This window comes from Ylistrum balloti, unplaced genomic scaffold (genome assembly GCF_031769215.1).
Source record: "Ylistrum balloti isolate Yb309-2 unplaced genomic scaffold, AGI_CSIRO_Ybal_v1 Utg370944, whole genome shotgun sequence".
NCBI classification, from domain to species: domain Eukaryota; kingdom Metazoa; phylum Mollusca; class Bivalvia; order Pectinida; family Pectinidae; genus Ylistrum; species Ylistrum balloti.
Window position 1 is genome coordinate 16,074 of NW_026782532.1, and position 23,930 is coordinate 40,003.

At 35.4% G+C, this 23,930-nt stretch overlaps 1 protein-coding gene across 1 annotated transcript; it reads right to left on the reverse strand.

The window, feature by feature from the left end:
- Positions 1 to 1,135: 1,135 nt before the first annotated feature.
- Positions 1,136 to 23,331, reverse strand: LOC132559582 (testis-expressed protein 9-like). The gene is made up of 13 exons (XM_060224212.1): positions 23,308 to 23,331; positions 22,883 to 23,002; positions 20,695 to 20,792; positions 19,863 to 19,926; positions 19,361 to 19,428; positions 18,352 to 18,391; positions 16,578 to 16,729; positions 12,292 to 12,491; positions 11,219 to 11,301; positions 9,683 to 9,856; positions 6,366 to 6,500; positions 5,723 to 5,857; positions 1,136 to 1,389 (listed from the first exon to the last, which is right to left on the reverse strand). The coding sequence occupies exons 1-13, from the start codon at positions 23,329 to 23,331 to the stop codon at positions 1,315 to 1,317; spliced, it is 1,368 nt and encodes a 455-aa protein (XP_060080195.1). The 3' UTR covers positions 1,136 to 1,314.
- Positions 23,332 to 23,930: the final 599 nt, after the last annotated feature.

A 23,930-nucleotide genomic window follows, 5' to 3' on the forward strand; every position in this document is an offset into this window, starting at 1 on the left:
GAAAGAAATAAGAGACCTGACAATAATATTTTTACTAGACAGACAAATAACACATTGTTGGCTTCCATTGCTAATAACATTTCCAGCTCAAATTGCACGAGAGGAACTAAAAGAAAAGTTTAAAATGTTTATTTTTTTAAAGATTATAGCCATATTGTATTTCAGATTGACCCAACAAAACAATATTGGTTTGGACCATCTCGGGACTAATTTGAGGCAAGTTTGAGTAGAATTCCACTGATGGACCCATTAAGTTCAGATTATAAAAATCATGTTACCAAATAGCAACAACATTGAAGATTTAAAACAGTGGAAAAACAATTCTTTATAAGGTTCCCTTTCTTACCCATCAATCATCAGCTCAGTCAATGAATTGGAACATGAGAAGAAGTTTAAAATGTGTTTTTGCTAGATTACAAAAACAAGAGGCCTTAACGGTCATCTGACATAAAATACAAGATTTCAAATTTTGAACTTGATAAGCAGTCGAAAATGTGTTTTCAAGATGGCGGCCATGTTGGATTTCTGACCAACCCAAAATTAACAAAACTTTGGTCAGGATCATGTCACGATCATTGTAGGTAAGTTTCAGCTCAATGAGACATGTAGAACTTGAGAAGAAGTTGAAAATGTTTACGATGTACGACTTACGACGCCAGACAAAAGGCGATCGCAACAGGTAATCAGACCCTTCGGTCAGATGACCTAAAAATAACACTTAGTTTAGATTGTTTCTGGCAAGTTTGAGCTGTATCCAACTGGAACTTTAGGGAAATCAAAATACTAACATGATAAAGTTTATTTATATTTAAAAGTGTGAGTAGAAGTAAATGCTAGTAACACCAGAATAACAAGGATGTCATCAAGAGATTTGTACAAATCATCTCTAGACCTTTGAATTTGTGGTTGCCAACCTCATGTATTAACACGAAAATAAATACCACTCGAAATATGAAATATAACTGATTTACAGAAAAAAAAAAAAATATATAAAAAATTCTTATAAAGAGGAAAGGAAGGACTGCCAAACACATCAATCTTATTTCAATATTCCCAGCAATGATAACATGAAACACGACCATATACTGTTACATTATTAATTTTAATAATTATGACATGACACAAATACAAAATACAGTAAAACTCATATTAACAATATCTTTCCTAGCTCCTTGAACATGTAAAGTTCCACAAACAACTTACCAAATAGTTGAGGTGTATAAATTATCATACATATACATATTTATGAACGATTTTAATTTTTTTTCGTAATGTTTGAATATGATTCCTCCCGACGCCCCCTGAGTTACAGGACTAACTCCCCCACTCTAAAGCCTTTACAAACTCCTCCTCAGAAAATGACAGCATCTTTGCAGCTTCTATATGCATCTGAAATAAAAACATCCAACCATTTAATTGAGATAAACATAAAATTTCATTTTTCAAATTCAAATACATGTTTAAATAGGCAATATACACCCGCAAATGTTTTGTTTTTTTCACAGACTTATCAAATATGGAGAGTTACATAACAGATACTGGGCATAAATTTATCAAAATTACTGAAACAAACCAGAACTGTCATTCCATGGATAAGTAATACCTCCTGCAGACACAAAGACATCTATATACCAAATTCGATCAAAAATAGATGACGATAATTTTCGGCATTCCCTGATGCCTCAATATACAAAATTAGGTACAAATTAGACCATATCTAAATTTCCACTAAGCTGTTTATATATCCTACAGTAGGTTTTAATCAGTTATACTATTCCACTATAGGCAAAAATCAAATCTGTTGAATGACAAAGAAATAAGGGTCATTTATAGTAAAACTTGTTTACAGATATCAGTTACCATGGCAACCAAAATATTGGGAACTATAATATATGTTAAATGGTACTTTTCAATGAAAGTGTGAACTGAATAGCAAGTTTGTGAAATGGTTACTGAAGGTGACATATCTCCATATTTTACAGGCCATTCAAACAAAATTTTAAAAAAAGATCTGTTGCAAACTGAGCGAATGCTTAGGTAGACAATATTGTGTTCATTTATTTTTCTATATAAAAGGGGGATAACTCTCTGGAAAGGAGATAACAATCCAAAATCACTTCAGGAGCATTTCTCTGTATTGTACTGGCCATGTTGTATACTAAATAAATGCATAGCTGGACATTGTTTGTCTATAAAGAGAATGGTTGAAAATGGGATTCCATTATTAACACCCCCTAACTTCAATGCAGGGGGTATAAAAATACAACTGTAAAATAAAATGTAGATCTGGTACTAATACTTCATAGAGACAAATTCTCAGAAATGGAAGGTAATAAACAAAGACTTAAAAAGGGAATTTTTTAAAGAATAAATACTTAATAATACTTAAAGAGTAAGTATATTAGAATTAAAAAAAAACAAAAGTACTGCAACTAGAATTTTTTTAAGTTTAAATAGATGTGTTTAAACATGTATAAAAACAAGTAGACAGAAAATTACCAAGAATGGTCAGTATCAAATATGGCACAAAGTAATTATCAGGTAGGGTCAGGTAAAAGTCTGTATACACAGGTATTATTATATATAGACAGGTACAAGTCTGTATAGACAGGTATTATCATATATAGACAGGTACAAGCCTGTATAGACAGGTACAAGTCTGTATAGACAGGTATTATCATATATAGACAGGTACAAGTCTGTATAGACAGGTATTATCAGTTATACACAGATACAAGTCTGTATAGACAGGTATTATTAGGTATTGACAGGTACAAGTCTGTATAGACAGGTATTATCATATATAGACATGTACAAGTCTGTATAGATAGGTATTATCATATATAGACAGGTACAATTCTGTATAGACAGGTATTATCATATATAGACAGGTACAAGTCTGTATAGACCAGAATTATCATATATAGACAGGTACAATTCTGTATAGACAGGTATTATCATATATAGACAGGTACAAGTCTGTATAGACAGGTATTATCAGGTATAGAGAGGTACAATTCTGTATAGACAGGTATTATCATATATAGACAGGTACAAGTCTGCATAGACAGGTATTATCATATATAGACAGGTACAAGTCTGTATAGATGGGGATTATCATATAAAGACAAGTACAAGTCTGTATAGACCAGAATTATCATATATAGGTAAGCACAAGTCTGTATAGACAGGTATTATCATATATAGCTAGGCACAAGTCTGTATAGACAGGTATTATCATATATAGACATGTACAAGTCTGTATAGACAGGTATTTTCAGGTAGGGAAAGGTACAAGTCTTTTTAGACAGGTATTATCAGAAATAAACAGGTACATGTCTGTATAGATCAGTATTATCAGATATAGACAGGTACAAGTCTGTATAGACAGGTATTATCATATATAGACAGGTACAAGTCTGTATAGACAGGTATTATCATATATAGACAGGTACAAGTCTGTATAGACAGGTATTATCAGGTATAGAGAGGTACAAGTCTGTATAGACCAGAATTATCATATATAGGTAAGCACAAGTCTGTATAGACAGGTGTTATCATATATAGCCAGGTACAAGTCTGTATAGACAGGTATTATCATATAGAGACATGTACAAATCTGTATAGACAGGTATTTTCAGGTAGGGAAAGGTACAAGTCTGTATAGACAGGTATTATCAGAAATAAACAAGTACATGTCTGTATAGATCAGTATTATCAGATATAGACAGGTACAAGTCTGTATAGACAGGTATCATCAGATATAGAGAGGTACAAGTCTGTATAGATAGGTATTATCATATATAGACAGGTACAAGTCTGTATAGATAGGTATTATCATATATAGACAGGTACAAGTCTGTATAGACAGGTATTATCATATATAGCCAGGTACAAGTCTGTATAGACAGGTATTATCATATATAGACATGTACAAGTCTGTATAGACAGGTATTTTCAGGTAGGGAAAGGTACAAGTCTGTATAGACAGGTATTATCAGAAATAAACAGGTACATGTCTGTATAGATCAGTATTATCAGATATAGACAGGTACAAGTCTGTATAGACAGGTATTATCATATATAGACAGGTACAAGCCTGTATAGACAGGTACAAGTCTGTATAGACAGGTATTATCATATATAGACAGGTACAAGTCTGTATAGACAGGTATTACCAGGTATGGACAAGTACAAGTCTGTACAGACAGGTATTATTAGGTATGGACAAGTACAAGTCTGTATAGACGGGTATTATTAGGTATGGACAAGTACAAGTCTGTATAGACAGGTATTATCAGAAATAAACAGGTACATGTCTGTATAGATCAGTATTATCAGATATAGACAGGTACAATTCTGTACAGACAGGTATTATTAGGTATAGGCAGGTACAAGTCTGTATAGACAGGTATTATCATATATAGACAGGTACAAGCCTGTATAGACAGGTACAAGTCTGTATAGACAGGTATTATCATATATAGATAGGTACAAGTCTGTATAGACAGGTATTACCAGGTATGGACAAGTACAAGTCTGTATAGACAGGTATTACCAGGTATGGACAGGTACAAGTCTGTATAGACAGGTATTATTAGGTATGGACAAGTACAAGTCTGTACAGACAGGTATTATCATATATAGACATGTACAAGTCTGTATAGACATATTATCAGTTATACACAGATACAAGTCTGTATAGACAGGTATTATTAGGTATGGACAAGTACAAGTCTGTATAGACAGGTATTATCATATATAGACATGTACAAGTCTGTATAGACAGGTATTATCAGTTATACACAGATACAAGTCTGTATAGACAGGTATTATTAGGTATGGACAAGTACAAGTCTGTATAGACAGGTATTATCATATATAGACAGGTACAAGTCTGTATAGACAGGTATTATTAGGTATACACAGATATAAGTCTGGATAGACAGGTATTATCAGGTAAGGACAGGTACAAGTCTGTAAAGACAGGTATTATAAGGTAAGGACAGGTACAAGTCTGTATAGACAGGTATTATAAGGTAAGGGCAGGTACAAGTCTGTATAGACAGGTATTATCAGGTACGGACTGGTATTATCAGGTATTGTATAAATAGGTTTCAAAATAGATTTTTAATACAGACGCCATATGCTGGAAAGGCCTTTTTGGGTCATTGCCATCACCAAAAATTAGGTGTAGGTTGGTATCATGTATCAGATAGTATGGTATTCTGAAACATTGTGAAATGAGTTTGGGTCAAGTTACCATAATGGTGAAATGACCCCCTCCCCCTTCTATGATAAAGTGAAGGCGCTTTATTTTTAATTGATGTTTCTTCGCTGAATTTTGGATCAGTTTACTTAATTATATTCCTCCATATATAATAAGAAAATAAATAACAATGGTTGGAAAATTTAGGGTGGGGGATTGGGGGAGGAGGGAATTCACTTTACCATAGCTATGGTAATTAACTTTTTTCACCAATTTATTTCTCTTCTAATTACCTCGATTCATCCTTTCAACACATAGATAAGAAATAAATATGTCGTGTGTAAGGGAAATTTAGGATGGGGCAGGGGGTATGCTTTACCATAGTCATGGTAAATTGAATTATTTCACTATTTTCTTGATAATTTTATTTCCTAATCACCCCGATTCATTCTTTTCATTTATTTTTTTTTTACCAAACATGATGTAGCTCGGGAGCATAAAATATGTACAAACCTTTTGTCTTTTAAGAATATCAATGAGTTTAAGTTGTTTTTTAAAGCCAGCCATGAGTTCATTTTTCTGTTTCTCTAGTCGCTTGTTAACTGATATTAACTGGTCTACTCTGTGTTTTTCCTGTTCTGAAGATTCCTGTAAAAGTAAGAAAAAATTCCTATTTCATCATCAACAAAAAAATTCACCATTATTTCTTTTGTTTATTTGATTTTCAATTTGTGTTTGGAAAATAAAATAGCAGATTTAAAAGGTAATTCTGTGTATGATTTAGTTAGCCAATCAGAGTCAGTGTTAGTTGTCTATCAGCCAATCAGAGTCAGTGTTAGTTGTCTATCAGCCAATCAGAGTCAGTGTTAGTTGTCTATCAGCCAATCAGAGTCAGTGTTAGTTGTCTATCAGCCAATCAGAGTCAGTGTTAGTTGTCTATCAGCCAATCAGAGTCAGTGTTAGTTGTCTACCAGCCAATCAGAGTCAGTGTTAGTTGTCTATCAGCCAATCAGTGTCAGTGTTAGCTATCTATCATAGCCAATATCATAAATGCATTGAAGTCTGACATTTCCAGCAATATCTGATGATCAATAAAGAAGTAGAACTTTATACAGGATACCAACTGGTTCCCTAACCAGGGGCATCATTAACTTACTTTAGATGAAGATTTCGACCTTAAAAGTTGCTCTTTCTGTTTCTCGATCTCCTCTAAAGCTCGATTGAGCCGAACTTCAGTGGCAGACTGGGTCGAGGATTGCTGCTTCTGACTTCTCTTTAATTGTTCAAGTTCCTGGAAACAAAAATGAAAATCCAACCATAAAAGATACTTTTTGCGAAAAACTCGGATGACACAAAGCATTTTTGGTCATTCATTTCTGGGGAGATAATATAATGATTTCAAACAAATGATTTCATTTCAATTGCTGGGTACATCACCCTATGAACAACAAGGGTCAATCGGGGCAGAATCTCATTGGTGTAGCTGTTGGCTACCTCACTGAGCAACATACTGGAGGCCCACCACATGTCATCCAGAGCAATTAGGGTAAAACTTCTAGCTAAGGGACACACCTGCAACAGCACAGACCAATCCGTTTCTCAGCTTCCTGAGAATCCCTAAAAGTCTTGGTAGTAAGCATAGAACCACAAACATTTTGTATTCCACGGAGGATACAAAGGTCAATGCCCTATCAACTGAGCTATCATTATTACCCCAATCCCTCCTTTTAAGTAACAGATAACCAACATATCCCCCAATCCCTCCTTGTAAGTAACAGATAACCAACATATCCCCCGTATCCCTCCTTTTAAGTAACAGATAACCAACATATCCCCCAATCCCTCCTTGTAATAACAGATCCCCCCAATCCCTCCTTTTAAGTAACAGATAACCAACATATCCCCCAATCCCTCCTTTTAAGTAACAGATAACCAACATATCCCCAAATCCCTCCTTGTAAGTAACAGATAATCAACATATCCCCCAATCCCTCCTTGTAACAGATAACCAATCCCCTGTATCATTCCTTTTAAGTAACTGATAACCAACATATCCCCCAATCCCTCCTTGTAAGTAACAGATAACCAACATATCCCCCCAATCCCTCCTTGTAAGTAACAGATAACCAACATATCCCCCAATCCCTCCTTGTAAGTAACAGATAACCAACATATCCCCCCAATCCCTCCTTGTAAGTAACAGATAACCAACATATCCCCCGTATCCCTCCTTGTAAGAAACAGATAACCAACATATCCCCCCAATCCCTCCTTGTAGGAAACAGATAACCAACATATCCCCCCGTATCCCTCCTTTTAAGTAATAGATAACCAACATATCCCCCCAATCCCTCCTTGTAAGTAACAGATAACCAACATATCCCCCCAATCCCTCCTTGTAAGTAATAGATAACCAACATATCCCCCAATCCCTCCTTGTAAGTAACAGATAACCAACATATCCCCCAATCCCTCCTTGTAAGTAACAGATAACCAACATAATCCCTCCTTGTAAGTAACAGATAACCAACATATCCCCCCAATCCCTCCTTGTAAGTAACAGATAACCAACATATCCCCCAATCCCTCCTTGTAAGTAACAGATAACCAACATATCCCCCCAATCCCTCCTTGTAAGTAACAGATAACCAACATATCCCCCATATCCCTCCTTTTAAGTAACAGATAACCAACATATCCCCCCAATCCCTCCTTGTAAGTAACAGATAACCAACATATCCTCCCAATCCCTCCTTTTAAGTAACAGATAACCAACATATCCCCCAATCCCTCCTTGTAAGTAACAGATAACCAACATATCCCCCAATCCCTCCTTGTAAGAAACAGATAACCAACATATCCCCCCAATCCCTCCTTGTAAGTAACAGATAACCAACATATCCCCCCAATCCTTCCTTGTAAGTAACAGATAACCAACATATCCCCCAATCCCTCCTTGTAAGTAACAGATAACCAACATATCCCCCCAATCCCTCCTTGTAAGTAACAGATAACCAACATATCCCCCCAATCCCTCCTTGTAAGAAACAGATAACCAACATATCCCCCCAATCCCTCCTTGTAAGTAACAGATAACCAACATATCCCCCAATCCCTCCTTGTAAGTAACAGATAACCAACATATCCCCCCAATCCCTCCTTGTAAGTAACAGATAACCAACATATCCCCCCAATCCCTCCTTGTAAGTAACAGATAACCAACATATCCCCCAATCCCTCCTTGTAAGTAACAGATAACCAACATATCCCCCCAATCCCTCCTTGTAAGAAACAGATAACCAACATATCCCCCGTATCCCTCCTTGTAAGTAACAGATAACCAACATACCAACATATAACCAACATATCCCCCAATCCCTCCTTGTAAGTAACAGATAACCAACATATCCCCCCAATCCCTCCTTGTAAGTAATAGATAACCAACATATCCCCAATCCCTCCTTGTAAGTAACAGATAACCAACATATCCCCCCGTATCCCTCCTTGTAAGTAACAGATAACCAACATATCCCCCAATCCCTCCTTGTAAGTAACAGATAACCAACATATCCCCCAATCCCTCCTTGTAAGTAACAGATAACCAACATATCCCCCGTATCCCTCCTTGTAAGTAACAGATAACCAACATATCCCCCAATCCCTCCTTTTAAGTAACAGATAACCAACATATCCCCAAATCCCTCCTTGTAAGTAACAGATAACCAACATATCCCCCAATCCCTCCTTGTAAGTAACAGATAACCAACATATCCCCCGTATCCCTCCTTTTAAGTAACAGATAACCAACATATCCCCCGTATCCCTCCTTTTAAGTAACAGATAACCAACAATCATAACTAGTAATGATACAGAAAACTGTTATATGGAGACTTCAACACTGAACTATGTCTATCACTACAGAAAAAACATTTTTCTAAGTGTGGGTTATCCCCCCTTAGCACAGCTCTATGATACTGACACCTATATACATATATGACTTAGATTGACCTTTAACCTGAGAATTGATAAAGTCACCCTCCAATAAAGGACAAGAAGTATGTTGAGACTAGTTATCATCCATTTCACAATTTTCTTTTAATCTTACTGATAAATTCTTTTCAGACGAAACTAGAAAATGTCTAGCAGGCAGAAGTTATCAAATGTGACCTTTGACCCTTTAACACTGACTGAGGGGCATCTTAATACATTATGGTGTTTAATTTGAGGTTATGATATTATGGGGTTAAAATAAATATCTGTTGAAAGATTCACAAGATTCGACATTGAATTGGAAAAGGATAGGATAGGAGGTGACACCATGCCACTTGACCCACAAGACGAACATGGGTAACATTATATGTCCTGCCATTAAAAAGGCAATAAACACCATCCAGCTGCCATGATATAATATCTCATTTGAACTCATTGTGAGAATATATGGCATTTGACAATGAGTACTTTAAGAATTCTGACCTTTCTGAGAGCCGCCAGCTGAGATTCAGAACTGTCTGATTTTGTCTTAGCATCCTCAGCCATCCTCTTGTACTTATCTATTTGAGTCTGCTGTGAGGCGTTTGTTCGGTGAAGTCTGCCTCGTTCATCCTCTAGTTCCTTGATGCGACTGCTGATACTGTTGTTTTCTTCATCCTGTGTTGTAGAGAAAGATAGCCATATTACTAGTATATTGAATATATTTAACAAGATCAATACTAATTAGCCTGTCATTTCCAAGCAAACTATTTTTTGTGGTATCTTTTTCCCTGGGGATGCAATGAACTCACAAAACCAGGTACCACGAAAATAAAAAGGAGAAATTGAATTTTTTAAGTAACATAATTTTCTTTCAAACTTGTTAAAGCAGAGAAGAGTGTGGCAAAAAAAATTTACAGTGTCATATTAAATTAATAGTTTTAAAAATTCAATATGGCATGAACAAAAGTTGAATATTCTATTCATCAGATAAGTAATACTCCTTAGAAAATAAAAGAAAACTTAATTTTCTTTTCTTATAGGACAGTTGAACATCAGATCTGGATATGGGGTTTTCTCAGTACAGTATATAGTGCTGTAACAGCAGTTTCTTATGACATCACAATAACATTATCAATTGTGTCCTCTGATATTGATGTAAAGCAGACTACTAATAGCATTAAAACTAAATGAAACACGAGGCCCATGGGCCTTAACGGTCATCTGACATAAAATACAAGATTTCAAATTTTGAACATGAGAAGAAGTCGAAAATGTGTTTTCAAGATGGTGGCCATGTTGGATTTCGGACCAACCCGAAATTAACAAACTTTGGCCAGGATCATGTCACGATCATTTCAACTAAGTTTCAGCTCAATGAGACATGTAGAACTTGAAAAGAAGTTGAAAATGTTTACGGCGGACGACGTACGTCAATGGACAAAAGGCAATCGAAATAGGTCATCACACCCTTCTCTCAGATGACGTAAAAACTGGCCTATAAGTTATACTGGTAAGCATCTGACAGCTTTAAGTGAGGGACACATTTATCTGTTTGGTATTTGTGTAAAAATGATAAAAAAATGTCTTGGAAAGTATGATTACCAAACTTTCTTTTGCGTACAATCTATTTCAACAATTTTGTCAATGGTCACAATTTCTGAAATGCTTATCACTGTGGTTTAAGATAGGCATATGTATCTAACAGTGCTTACAGTAGAACAACAAAATTTCACTAAATTATCGTAAAAAAAATGACAGGAAGCTATTTTTAATGGGTTATAACTTTTTACTACTTCCATGAAGGGATATAAACGTTAAAAAAAGGATTTCTGGCAAAATAAAATCAACAAAAAAGTCTCTTACACAAAAAATGAATCCTCACTGAAACAGGATTTTGGAAAAACCATGAAAATTTCAATCAAAGAAAAAAATATTTTGTAGTGTTCAGTCATGCAGTATATTTTAGATCAAATCTAGGAAAATATTTGTTTTGATAAGATTACATGAAAATTAGTTAAAACCAATCAACATGGTTACCTTCTTGTTACATTCCTGTGCCAGACGGTCTAGCTCCTCCTGCATCACTCGTAACTTGGCCTTCAGGAACCGTATAGTTGCCTCTATTCAATTAAATATGAGAAATATTTTATACATAATATTAGCAGCGAAGAGTTCCAGAGGGATAATGAAACCCCCTAACAGAAAAATCAAAAAGGATATTAACATACTTTATCAAAGATTCCATATCACACCCCCTGTCAGAATGCTACAGAGGGATATTGACACCCTCTATCAAAAACTACAGAGGGATATTGACACCCCTATCACAAATTACAGAGAGATATTGACACCCTCTATCAAAAACTACAGAGGGATATTGACACCCCTATCACAAATTACAGAGGGATATTGACACCCTCTATCAGAAACTATGGAGGGATATTGACACCCTCTATCAGAAACTATGGAGGGATATTGACACCCTCTATCAGAAACTATGGAGGGATATTGACACCCTCTATCAGAAACTACAGAGGGATATTGACACCTTCTATCAAAAACTACAGAGGGATATTGACACCCCTATCACAAATTACAGAGGGATATTGACACCCTCTATCAGAAACTACAGAGGGATATTGACATCCTCTATCAGAAACTACAGAGGGATATTGACACCCTCTATCAGAAACTACAAAGGGATATTGACACCCTCTATCAGAAACTATGGAGGGACACTCAGAAAACCAGAAATCAATTAATTTTATGAAGAAGGGCTTTTTGCTTGTGTTTTGAATGGTGACCTGTCATTATGTTATCAATATTTGCAAAAAAAAAATCAAACAAAAGAGAGATAGGTGAGGTTTTTTTTCTTCAAATATCCAATTTTCACTATCTTCGCTAAAATTACGTCATAAATTTCAGTCCAGAAAGATAACCTTCCCCTAATTAAAGTTGTGACATACAGGTCTTGTCTAATTTTGAAATAAAATTTGATTTAATTTAATAACCCAGACACATATTTGTCTAAAATGTTTAGATTCTTATTTCAAAACACATGGAAGACTTCTATCAGAGTTCTTTTAATAGTAGAATCTGGGTAAACAAACCTGAACCCATATCTGCTGCAGCCTGTGGAATGATATCATCATCCTCATTATCATCCTCGCTTGTGTCCAGTCGTTCTTCTATATTTGTGATGGTATCGAGGATTGTCTGTTTAGAGAATTCTTTACACTCTGTGATAAATGCTTCATCAGGTACAGCGACATTATCAGACACATTGGATTTAGCACTCCGACCCCGAGATCTACATATACCAACATTAAGAAAATGAAGAGATAGGTAAGTTCATTTTGTATATTTAGTCAAATTCTACAATTTCATATTTTGTCTTCAAAGAAGCCATTTATGAGAATTCCTTGTGGGCATGCTTTGACACTACAATCCCTATATGTAAACCTCTACAAGTAATTTCAGGACTGCTGAGACAGCCTAACTAAAATCTAGAGCCTTACATAATGCATGTTAATTACATTACATCTCGTGCTGGTACACATAGAGCCTTACATAATGCATGTTAATTACATTACATCTCGTACTGGTACTTTTAGAGCCTTACATAATGCATGTTAATTACATTACATCTCGTGCTGGTACACATAGAGCCTTACATAATGCATGTTAATTACATTACATCTCGTGCTGGTACACATAGAGCCTTACATAATGCATGTTAATTACATTACATCTCGTGCTGGTACACATAGAGCCTTACATAATGCATGTTAATTACATTACATCTCGTGCTGGTACATATAGAGCCTTACATAATGCATGTTAATTACATTACATCTCGTACTGGTACACATAGAGCCTTACATAATGCATGTTAATTACATTACATCTCGTACTGGTACACTTAGAGCCTTACATAATGCATGTTAATTACATTACATCTCGTGCTGGTACACATAGAGCCTTACATAATGCATGTTAATTCTGTTACATCTCGTGCTGGTACACTTAGAGCCTTACATAATGCATGTTAACTCTGTTACATCTCGTGCTGGTACACATAGAGCCTTACATAATGCATGTTAATTACATTACATCTCGTGCTGGTACACTTAGAGCCTTACATAATGCATGTTAATTCTGTTACATCTCGTACTGGTACACTTAGAGCCTTACATAATGCATGTTAATTACATTACATCTCGTGCTGGTACACATAGAGCCTTACATAATGCATGTTAATTACATTACATCTCGTGCTGGTACACTTAGAGCCTTACATAATGCATGTTAACTCTGTTACATCTCGTGCTGGTACACATAGAGCCTTACATAATGCATGTTAATTACATTACATCTCGTACTGGTACACATAGAGCCTTACATAATGCATGTTAATTACATTACATCTCGTGCTGGTACACTTAGAGCCTTACATAATGCATGTTAACTCTGTTACATCTCGTGCTGGTACACATAGAGCCTTACATAATGCATGTTAACTCTGTTACATCTCGTGCTGGTACACTTAGAGCCTTACATAATGCATGTTAACTCTGTTACATCTCGTGCTGGTACACTTAGAGCCTTACATAATGCATGTTAACTCTGTTACATCTCGTGCTGGTACACATAGAGCCTTACATAATGCATGTTAACTCTGTTACATCTCGTGCTGGTACACTTAGAGCCTTACATAATGCATGTTAATTACATTACATCTCGTGCTGGTACACTTAGAGCCTTACTTAATGCATGTTAATTCCATTACATCTCGTGCTGGTACACATAGAGCCTTACATAATGCATGTTAACTCTGTTACATCTCGTGCTGGTACACATAGAGCCTTACATAATGCATGTTAATTACATTACATCTCGTACTGGTACACATAGAGCCTTACATAATGCATGTTAATTACATTACATCTCGTGCTGGTACACTTAGAGCCTTACATAATGCATGTTAACTCTGTTACATCTCGTGCTGGTACACATAGAGCCTTACATAATGCATGTTAATTCTGTTACATCTCGTGCTGGTACACTTAGAGCCTTACATAATGCATGTTAATTACATTACATCTCGTGCTGGTACACATAGAGCCTTACATAATGCATGTTAACTCTGTTACATCTCGTGCTGGTACACTTAGAGCCTTACATAATGCATGTTAACTCTGTTACATCTCGTGCTGGTACACATAGAGCCTTACATAATGCATGTTAATTCTGTTACATCTCGTGCTGGTACACTTAGAGCCTTACATAATGCATGTTAATTACATTACATCTCGTGTTGGTACACTTAGAGCCTTACATAATGCATGTTAATTCCATTACATCTCGTGTTGGTACACATAGAGCCTTACATAATGCATGTTAACTCTGTTACATCTCGTGCTGGTACACTTAGAGCCTTACATAATGCATGTTAATTACATTACATCTCGTGTTGGTACACTTAGAGCCTTACATAATGCATGTTAATTCCATTACATCTCGTGTTGGTACACTTAGAGCCTTACATAATGCATGTTAACTCTGTTACATCTCGTGCTGGTACACTTAGAGCCTTACATAATGCATGTTAATTACATTACATCTCGTGCTGGTACACTTAGAGCCTTACATAATGCATGTTAATTCTGTTACATCTCGTGCTGGTACACATAGAGCCTTACATAATGCATGTTAATTCTGTTACATCTCGTGCTGGTACACATAGAGCCTTACATAATGCATGTTAATTCTGTTACATCTCGTACTGGTACACTTAGAGCCTTACATAATGCATGTTAATTCTGTTACATCTCGTGCTGGTACACTTAGAGCCTTACATAATGCATGTTAATTCCATTACATCTCGTGTTGGTACAGTTAGAGCCTTACATAATGCTTGTCAATTCCATTACATCTCATGTTGGTACACTTAGAGCCTTACATAGTGCATGTTAATTCTGTTACATCTCGTGCTGGTACACTTAGAGCCTTACATAGTGCATGTTAATTCTGTTACATCTCGTGTTGGTACACATAGAGCCTTACATAATGCATGTTAATTCTGTTACATCTCGTACTGGTACACATAGAGCCTTACATAATGCATGTTAATTCTGTTACATCTTGTGTTGGTACACTTAGAGCCTTACATAATGCATGTTAATTCCATTACATCTCGTAATGGTACACTACCCTTTTTTCATCCTGCCATTTTTTTCCGCCCAAATATAAGCCGCACTGGTATATAAGCCACACACCCGACTCAAAGGTGCTGCTTATAATCAGGAAAATACAGTTGTTTTTCAATTTATTTGTAAAAATTGAAAAAGAATATTAAATTACTGTATAGTTTTTAATATTTGTGAGGATTTAATTTCACTATATTTCCTGTCTGTCATAATAAATAGCCCCAATAATAATTTTTCTGTAATTAATGAAATTTTCAGAAAATGTATAAAGACTGAGCTAATTATTGCTGAAAGGGGCAATTTGCGAAATTGAATCCCTAACAGTAACCACAACAAGAACAAGCACAAAATATCAGCCATGCAAAATTTAACAACTATACAATATTTGAGTAATTATGACTGATGAGAGGAAGAAATTTTTATGATAAAAAAATCTGTATTTATACTGTTTCAAAAGAAAAAAAATCAGAGCAGAAAAAATAACACATACAGTTGATAAAATTTTCTCAATGAGTTATGTACCGGTAACAAAGTCTTCATCAAATCACTGTAAATTTATTGCTGGAGTTTAAAGATCAGTTTATTTGTTGGGTTTATTGCCCTGGGAACAGACAGGGTCATTTTCAAGTGGGTTCTCATTGAAGTACCTGGTGGTTACATCACTGAACAATATACAGGAGGCCCATCACATGCCATCCAGGGCAATTTGGGTAAAGTGTCTCAAACAAAGTGAAACAAACTGCCATCGGTAGGAAGTGTCATACAGCATACCTTAGATCTTCACCTCAGGTCACGTCGACCAACACTCTAACAAACACAGCAGCTTTTAAAGGGATATACTCATTCTGACTTCACATTATTTTTATATTTCTTTTCTCATGATCTTAACAAATTGAAATACCTATAAGAACATAAAGCCTTTTCAAGCCATTAAGTTACCGACAACAGGATTGTAAAATAAAAACACTAATACCGCATATTCCCTTTATGGAAATGACCCTAAAATATGTAGCTGTTATATTTTAAACATATATCTTGACAGTGCTGCAAATTTTAAAACCTTATTTTTAATGTCTTACCCATAATTTCTATAAGATCTTCCTTGTTGTTAATTAAATCCATAGATTTACAGGAAATGCTTAAACAAGATGGACACCAACAATTAATAAGGGGAAGCATAGGCCTACCTGGCAGAACCAGTTTTCTTTGTTTTTGATTGAGGTCTACTTTTTAAGCCTGAATTAGGTCTGCTCTGATTGGCTGAAATTGGTCTGTTTTGACTTGCTGAAGTTGAGGAACGATTCTGATTGGTCAGTTTGGAAACTGGTCTGGATTGTGGCTACAAGAAAAGTGGAGAATAATTAATACGATCATCTATTGATAAAGATTTCCTGTAAATGCAGAAAAAAAAATAAGATTACAAGTAAATAGATTAAACCAGCAATACACCAACAAGTCCTATACCTCTCGTTTACCAAACTGTTTTGTTGTGGAACTTGATGAAACAGTATGCCAGCACCTGTTTATTCCATGACAAACGAATGGAACATACCTGTACCGAATGTTGGATATATCATATGAGAAGTTCAAAATACAGAGTTTCTAAAAATTACCACATCTACTTATTAGCTCAATGTTCTAGGAACCAATAATCAAATATGTTCAATTTTAATCTATACTATCATAACATTTCCAGAAATATCTATGTACACCAACACTATTTTAAGTGGAAACTTTGAAAATTTCATATCTAGCCATTAGATTTGTGTGGGTGTGGTTTGTGTGGTTGTGGTTTGTATGTGTGTGGTTTGTGTGGTTGTGGTTTGTATGGGTGTGGTTTGTGTGGGTGTGTTTGTGGTTTGTATGGGTGTGGTTTGTATGGGTGTGTTTGTGTGGGTGTGGTTTGTATGGGTGTGTTTGTATGGGTGTGTTTGTATGGGTGTGTTTGTGGTTTGTATGGGTGTGGTTTGTATGGGTGTGTTTGTGTGGGTGTGGTTTGTATGGGTGTGTTTGTGTGGGTGTGGTTTGTATGGGTGTGTTTGTGTGGGTGTGGTTTGTGGGTGTGGTGTGTTTGTATGTGGTGTGTTTGTGTGGGTGTGTGTGGGTGTGTTGTGTGTGGTGTGGTTTGTGTGGGTGTGTTTGTGTGGGTGTGGTTTGTATGGGTGTGTTTGTGTGGGTGTGGTTTGTATGGGTGTGTTTGTATGGGTGTGTTTGTGGTTTGTATGGGTGTGTTTGTATGGGTGTGTTTGTGGTTTGTATGGGTGTGTTTGTGTGGGTGTGGTTTGTATGGGTGTGTTTGTGTGGGTGTGGTTTGTATGCGTTTGTGTGGGTGTGGGTATGGGTGTGTTTGTGTGGGTGTGTGTTGTGTTCTCTTAAAGGTTCTGATTGTCCATCTGTTTCAACTTTTAAATGAAAGCAACCTTATGTCTGTGCTGTGCTTACAGCATAACTGTAACAGTTTGTTTTGTTGTGTCTGTACAAACCAAGAGCACTTCAGGTTAGAGTTGGCCTTTGAAGTATCTATGTATTGAATAATACACAACACAGATGAAATACCATATGTTGGTTATTCCATTGAAAAACAATATTTCTGGGAAGGATTATTACCAGACATGAGCTTATTACCAATTTATCTACCGATGTTTGACATTTCTATGGCATAACCTTACCAAAGTTTGTTGTGTAATACATAACACATGGCCTGCCAAAGGTGTAGGTTAGGTATATTGTGATGTTTCGATGACTACACTGTCACCTTCCTCAGATGAATGACCAGAATGAATGTTATTTGAGTGTTAACACTGTAGGAGATATTAATGAATGACACATTTTTTCATTCTCCATAATAATATAAGATCATCTTTTCTAACTATAATGAATATTGCGTCACCTAAAAGTTTCTATCCAAACTGAAATATAACATATACCAACTTGACAAGTGCAGAAAACTCTCAAACATACCGTGGGTGATGGTCTGTCATCTATCTCTTCATCGTAGTCACTATAAACAGAAACAAGGAATTAATATAATAATATCAAAATAGATACTTCTAAGGCACAAGCAAAGCAATTTAATTGGTTTCAGGAGAAAATACTGACCAATCACAGGCTTCCATAGGAGTGACTCCCAACTTCAAAGTCATTACAATATACCGTTATGTGACCTCTACATTCGTTTGATGTACAACAAAGGATCAAACTAGTCTTTTTGTCTTGTCCACAAAGTGTTACACATGGAACCTTCAATTTTGCCATGACATATGTTCCAGTGATTAAGAGAACGAAAGCAATTGTTATCCCTGGAATATGTTTGAGGATGTTCTAAGACTCTTCTAAGGATATGGAGTAAAAACAATTAATTATTTGCATTTTTAACAACAAATATTGATTCTTTATTGAAGCTTTCATAGGAACATTTTTCAGAAAAACCTTTTGCAATCTGAATGAATGTGTGTAAACAGATATTCCATTCATACAAAGTTTCTACAGACATGCCACAAGGTGGGATGTTGTCATTGCTCTTCAAATCATTATCAAGTGGGTGGACTAAATAGGGTTTTTTATCATCATTGAGAAATGAAAAGAAACATCTTATGAATTGGAAATGTGTATTTTGTATGTAAACAATGAAAAATTAATTATTCTATTTTAAGTGATGAAACATAATGTATTAATTGTGAAATAAATCAAATATTCAAAATCAATGTGTTGAAAAAAATACACATAGGGATTTTAATTTCACTGATGTGATGGTCAGTTAGCTGTATCTAAATTAATGTACATGAATTTTCTTATAACTTTCTTATAACATCCATAAGTCATCCAAAGGCTAATGTATGACCAGTCCAGTGAATCTCATAATCTTTTAAAAAGTGTCCAAGCCAACAGCCAAGTAACAAATAACATATATTAGATATTCATTTCCATCTGAATCTTAAATATAAATAAACTTCTGTAACTTATTTCTTACCCCAGGAATTCTTCTGTGTTGATGTTATCAAGTAGGCTGGGATGAGAAAACACGGCATCTTGCTCTCTCTGGAGAAAAAACAAAGCAATCAATAAATACATTTACAATATAGATTTTGATATATTTACTATTCAGCAGAATCATTTTGAAGACAAGGGATGGGAAATCATCAATTTATTAACCAATGTTTTGATATATATTGATAGAGGAAAATGACTAGGAGTTCAGAACCTCCTAGCACAAGGAAAGTTGACTTATAGACCTTTCCATAAATTTTAATTACACAACATAGATCGTGTTATTCATTCTGATGAACAATTGTATATCTTAAATCACTGCTCGATATAGATGACCCACTGGTGATGTAATATGTTTAATTGAGGCAAAATATCAAAAGCCTTTATCTGAAACGGAGAGAATTTGAAAATACCAGAGAAAAAAATGTCTAATTGTAGTTTAACGATTAAAATTAGTATTGATTCCATTTTTCAATTTTTCTCACCAGTACTTCCTCTGCTTCTTTAACTAGGTTGGCTGTTTTGGCCTCCAGTTCAGCATTCAGTCTCCTTAAATACAAAAACTTGAATACAGAATAGGGGAGAGGATTTGACATCTTGTTTCTTTGCAGTGTTGTGTTAGATCTATTGTCTAGTCTTCAGTATCTTTAAGTATATAGGTGTATAGAATATGACTTGGGTAATTCTGCTTTACATTTAACTATATCTATTCATTGTGATTGCACCTCTACGTTAAAAACACCAATAATCTTTTATCAAAGTGAATTGATCAAAATTTCTGACTATAATATGAAATATTCAAGAGGTTTTAAGCAGAGCCTGCAAAATTAAGAAAATTGTATATTTCATTAAGGTCTTTAATTAGAACTACAGCAATAACTTTAAAAAAGTTATACTATTCTGTCTTTTTTTAATACAGAGTTATCTGCTCTTTTGAGCAGGTATTGATTGTTATGTCAGTTGTTTGTGAAAGTAACACTTTCACAAACAACTGACATAACAATCAAAAGAGCAGATAACTCTGCATAACAAAAAGATGAAATTACTGTTTTAAAATTTACACCTAAAAGTAGGATCACACTATAACATGTGACTTCTAAACTTACTTGCTTTTTTAACTGATGCAAACATTTTAATGATCAAGACAACATACACACAACATTAAAAAGTGTCCTCACACAGGAGAGCTCTCGTACTTACACACATCATTCACACTTCTCACACACACTGTTAGTCTGATATGTTCATATTTCCAACCAAATAGTGAATTTCAAGCATGTTCCTGACTAATTAACTACAATGTCAGCCATTACTTACTTATATTCTTCCTCTTTACTTAGTATGCTAGACCCGTTTCCGCCCGATGTCAGGTTGGTATTTTTCACACCACTGCCTGACCTCCGCCCTGACTTTGTCTACAGATGAAAAAATATGTAATATCTCAAGCAGCGATAAATTTTATACAAAAAATTGATATACAGGTAAACAATCACCCATGGGTTTGAAAAAAAAATTGCCCTCATACAAAGAATTCAATTTTCTACCAAATGTTACATTTGTTCCTGCTTAATGTCCATGCACATGTCATTTTCATTCTTTTTGGAAAAGTTTAAAAAGAGAGAAAATTAAAACTGCAACAGCAATCTCCCTGTATTAAGTTACTGTACATCAAAACCTATAAACGATGATAACCATACAAATGGTTTTGTTGACAATATTTTGGTTCCTTTCACCATTTCAGATTTATAAACCTCTCAAGGCCCTTTCAAGAACAAATAAGATTTCATCATGCAGTGATAAATTTGCATGCAAGTCCTAAGTCCTGAACTCATGAAATTTTATACATAAATACATAGTTTTATTCTGACAAGGTACAGAAAATATGAACAGGAATAACAATCGTTTGATAGTCAGCTTTGACAATTTGTATTAAAATAAAGTTCACAGCTTAATTTTTTCTTTAAAACAATACTTCTTTAGCTGGTTTTTCCAATGTTCATATAAATTACATTCAAACTGTTTAACTGTCGTTGCATTTACAACAATAAATGGGATTTTGGAAGGACACGTAGAATTCCTAGAAATAGTTATATTTTACATGGTAAGGTCCAAGGTTTTTAGCTATAAAGTTAATAAGGAGTCATGTAAATAAATTGTACATTGGTCACTGGTCATCATATCTATCACCAATGAATTTTCATCTGGGTACGTTCACACTAAATGATATCTTACAATTCCACTAAATTGTTGTTTTCTCTGTCTATATTCTAAAAACATTTATTTTACAACAATCTCACAACAGATATAATTTTATATCTGTAACTGGAAATGTGATCAAACCCATCCCCTGGCTTAAAACCCTCACTTCGTATGTGTTTGTCACCAAACTCAACTTCTCCAGTTCAAACTAAGTAAATGAACTAGTCTTCTCTACTTTGCACATGGTATGGACTACACAACCAAATTTAACAGGAATTAAGTTGTACCTCTGCAACACAGAGCTGAAACATTTAAGACATTTAGGCCTAACATTAATCAAAGCCGACCATGCAGAGAACATTTTCCTCTGTGCTACAACGTTCTACTGACCGAGAACAAGGAAATTGTCCTTAACCGAATCAAACATCAACTGATCATTAGAACAAGTGTGGGGGTAAAGAGGATGAGTGTGAGGAAAGTAGGGCGAAGTTATTTTAATGAAAGGCAATCCTTCTAATTCTACTTCTACTTCTAAATGATAATGATCAACTTCAACAAGTTGAAGATGTCATGAGAGAAGAAGATTTACCTTAAAGAAAAATAAAGAATATATGTATATAAATATTTCATTTTAAAGGTACAGTGAGCGGAGAGAAGTTTTGAAGGATTCAGTGGTAAGACAGGATGAGATGATATCTGATGGGATCTTATTCCACGCAGATATAGTAAGAGGGAAAAATGATTGTTGTTCTAGTCTGAGTTCTGCAGTGAGGAATTTGGAAGGATTTGTGATGGGCATGCCTTGATTGCCTGGACACTGGTATTAATCTATTGTAGGCTGATAGACAACTAGTTATTTACAACTTCAAACATTATGCAACAGCTTATTTCTCTGCGTCTATCAGCTAGGGGCGCCATTTTAGGTGGTTTATCATATCAGAGACGCTAGATGTTCTATGAGAATAGATGTTTTTATTTAGTGAATAACGAGCTGCCCTGCGTTGTACCATTTCTATCTTGTTGATGTTATCTTGGGTGTTTGGGTCTCAAACAGGACATGCATACTCTAGGGATGGAAAAACTAAAGATTTGTATGCCTGTGCCTTGATGTTGAACTTATTTTTAGATTATGATGGAGGAAGCCACGAGTAGAGTTTGCGTTGTTGGTAATGCTGTTGATATGGGAATCCCATTGTAGGTTAGACTGAATTGTAACACCCAGGTATTTTGCTTGGTCTACATGTTCCAGTGTATGCCCATGGAGTGTATAATTATGGAGAACTGGGTTTTTCGTCCCCCTATTTACAGACAACACTTTGTATTTACTTGTGTGGAAAGCCATTTTCCATGTATTTTCCCAGAGTGCCAGTTTGTCCAAGTCTTGCTGTAAACTTACAGCATCACTGCTTGACTTGACAACTAGTGTCTGTGAACAGAAGGATGGTAGCAGGGTGATGAAATAAAGAAATAAACTTGGTCCGAGGACACACCAGAATGGACATCAACGAAGCCAGACATCCCCCCCATCAACCACTACAGACTGTTTTCCACCAAGAAGGAAATTCTCAATCCAGTTAACAACATTTCCCTTTATACCATAATGTTTCAACATGTGGATAAGGAGGGAATGGCTGACCTTGTCAAAAGCCTTGGCGAAGTCCATAATAAGGATATCAGTCTGGTTGCCTTTGTCAAGGTTCTTATATATATGAATTCAATCAACTGACTTACATGATCGATATTTGAGAAAGCCATGTTGGAACGGATACAGGATGTTGTTTGTATCGGCATGATTCATGATGATATGTTCAATGACTTTACTACAAATACATGCCAGAGAAATTTTCAGGATTAGATTTCTGTCCCTTTTTGTATATTGGAGAAATATTTGCCAGTTTCCAATCAGTAGGGACTAGACCTGTAGACAAAGTCTTGCTAAATATTAGAGATAGGATGGTGGCTACTTCATTGGCAAGTTCTTTCAGGACTTTTGGTTTGATGTCATCTGGTCCTGCAGCCTTATACAGATTTAATCCTTTAATGAGTTTTATTATACCATTTACATTAATCTCAATATCAGGCATGATTGGAAATTGATGGTCAGGAGGCATGTTACATCTGGAAATAAACTGTTGATCATTGAAAGTTTCAGGTAAGGTAAAAACAGATTGAAACTGTGTGTTAAGCACTTGTGCTTTGCCAACAGGATTATGTAGGAGTTTGCCCTTTTGTTTCATTGGAGAGATGCCACAGTGATCCGATCGTTTGGCTTTAATATATGACCAGAAGCGTTTCATACCAGAGCACTGGTTATCAGAATTTAAGATATCAGGGTTTACTATATCATCAATATG

Bases quoted from the DNA above. Each gene is read 5' to 3' on its own strand.
- LOC132559582 (XM_060224212.1), bottom strand. From the start codon at position 23,331: ATGGCTTTCTCAAATATCGATCAT. The intron at 19,429-19,862 runs GTGAGAAAAATT...TTTTTTCTCCAG, and splicing joins AAGAAGCAGAGGAAGTACTG to AGAGAGCAAGATGCCGTGTT. The intron at 1,390-5,722 runs GTTTGTACATAT...TTTTTATTTCAG, and splicing joins ATATTCTTAAAAGACAAAAG to ATGCATATAGAAGCTGCAAA.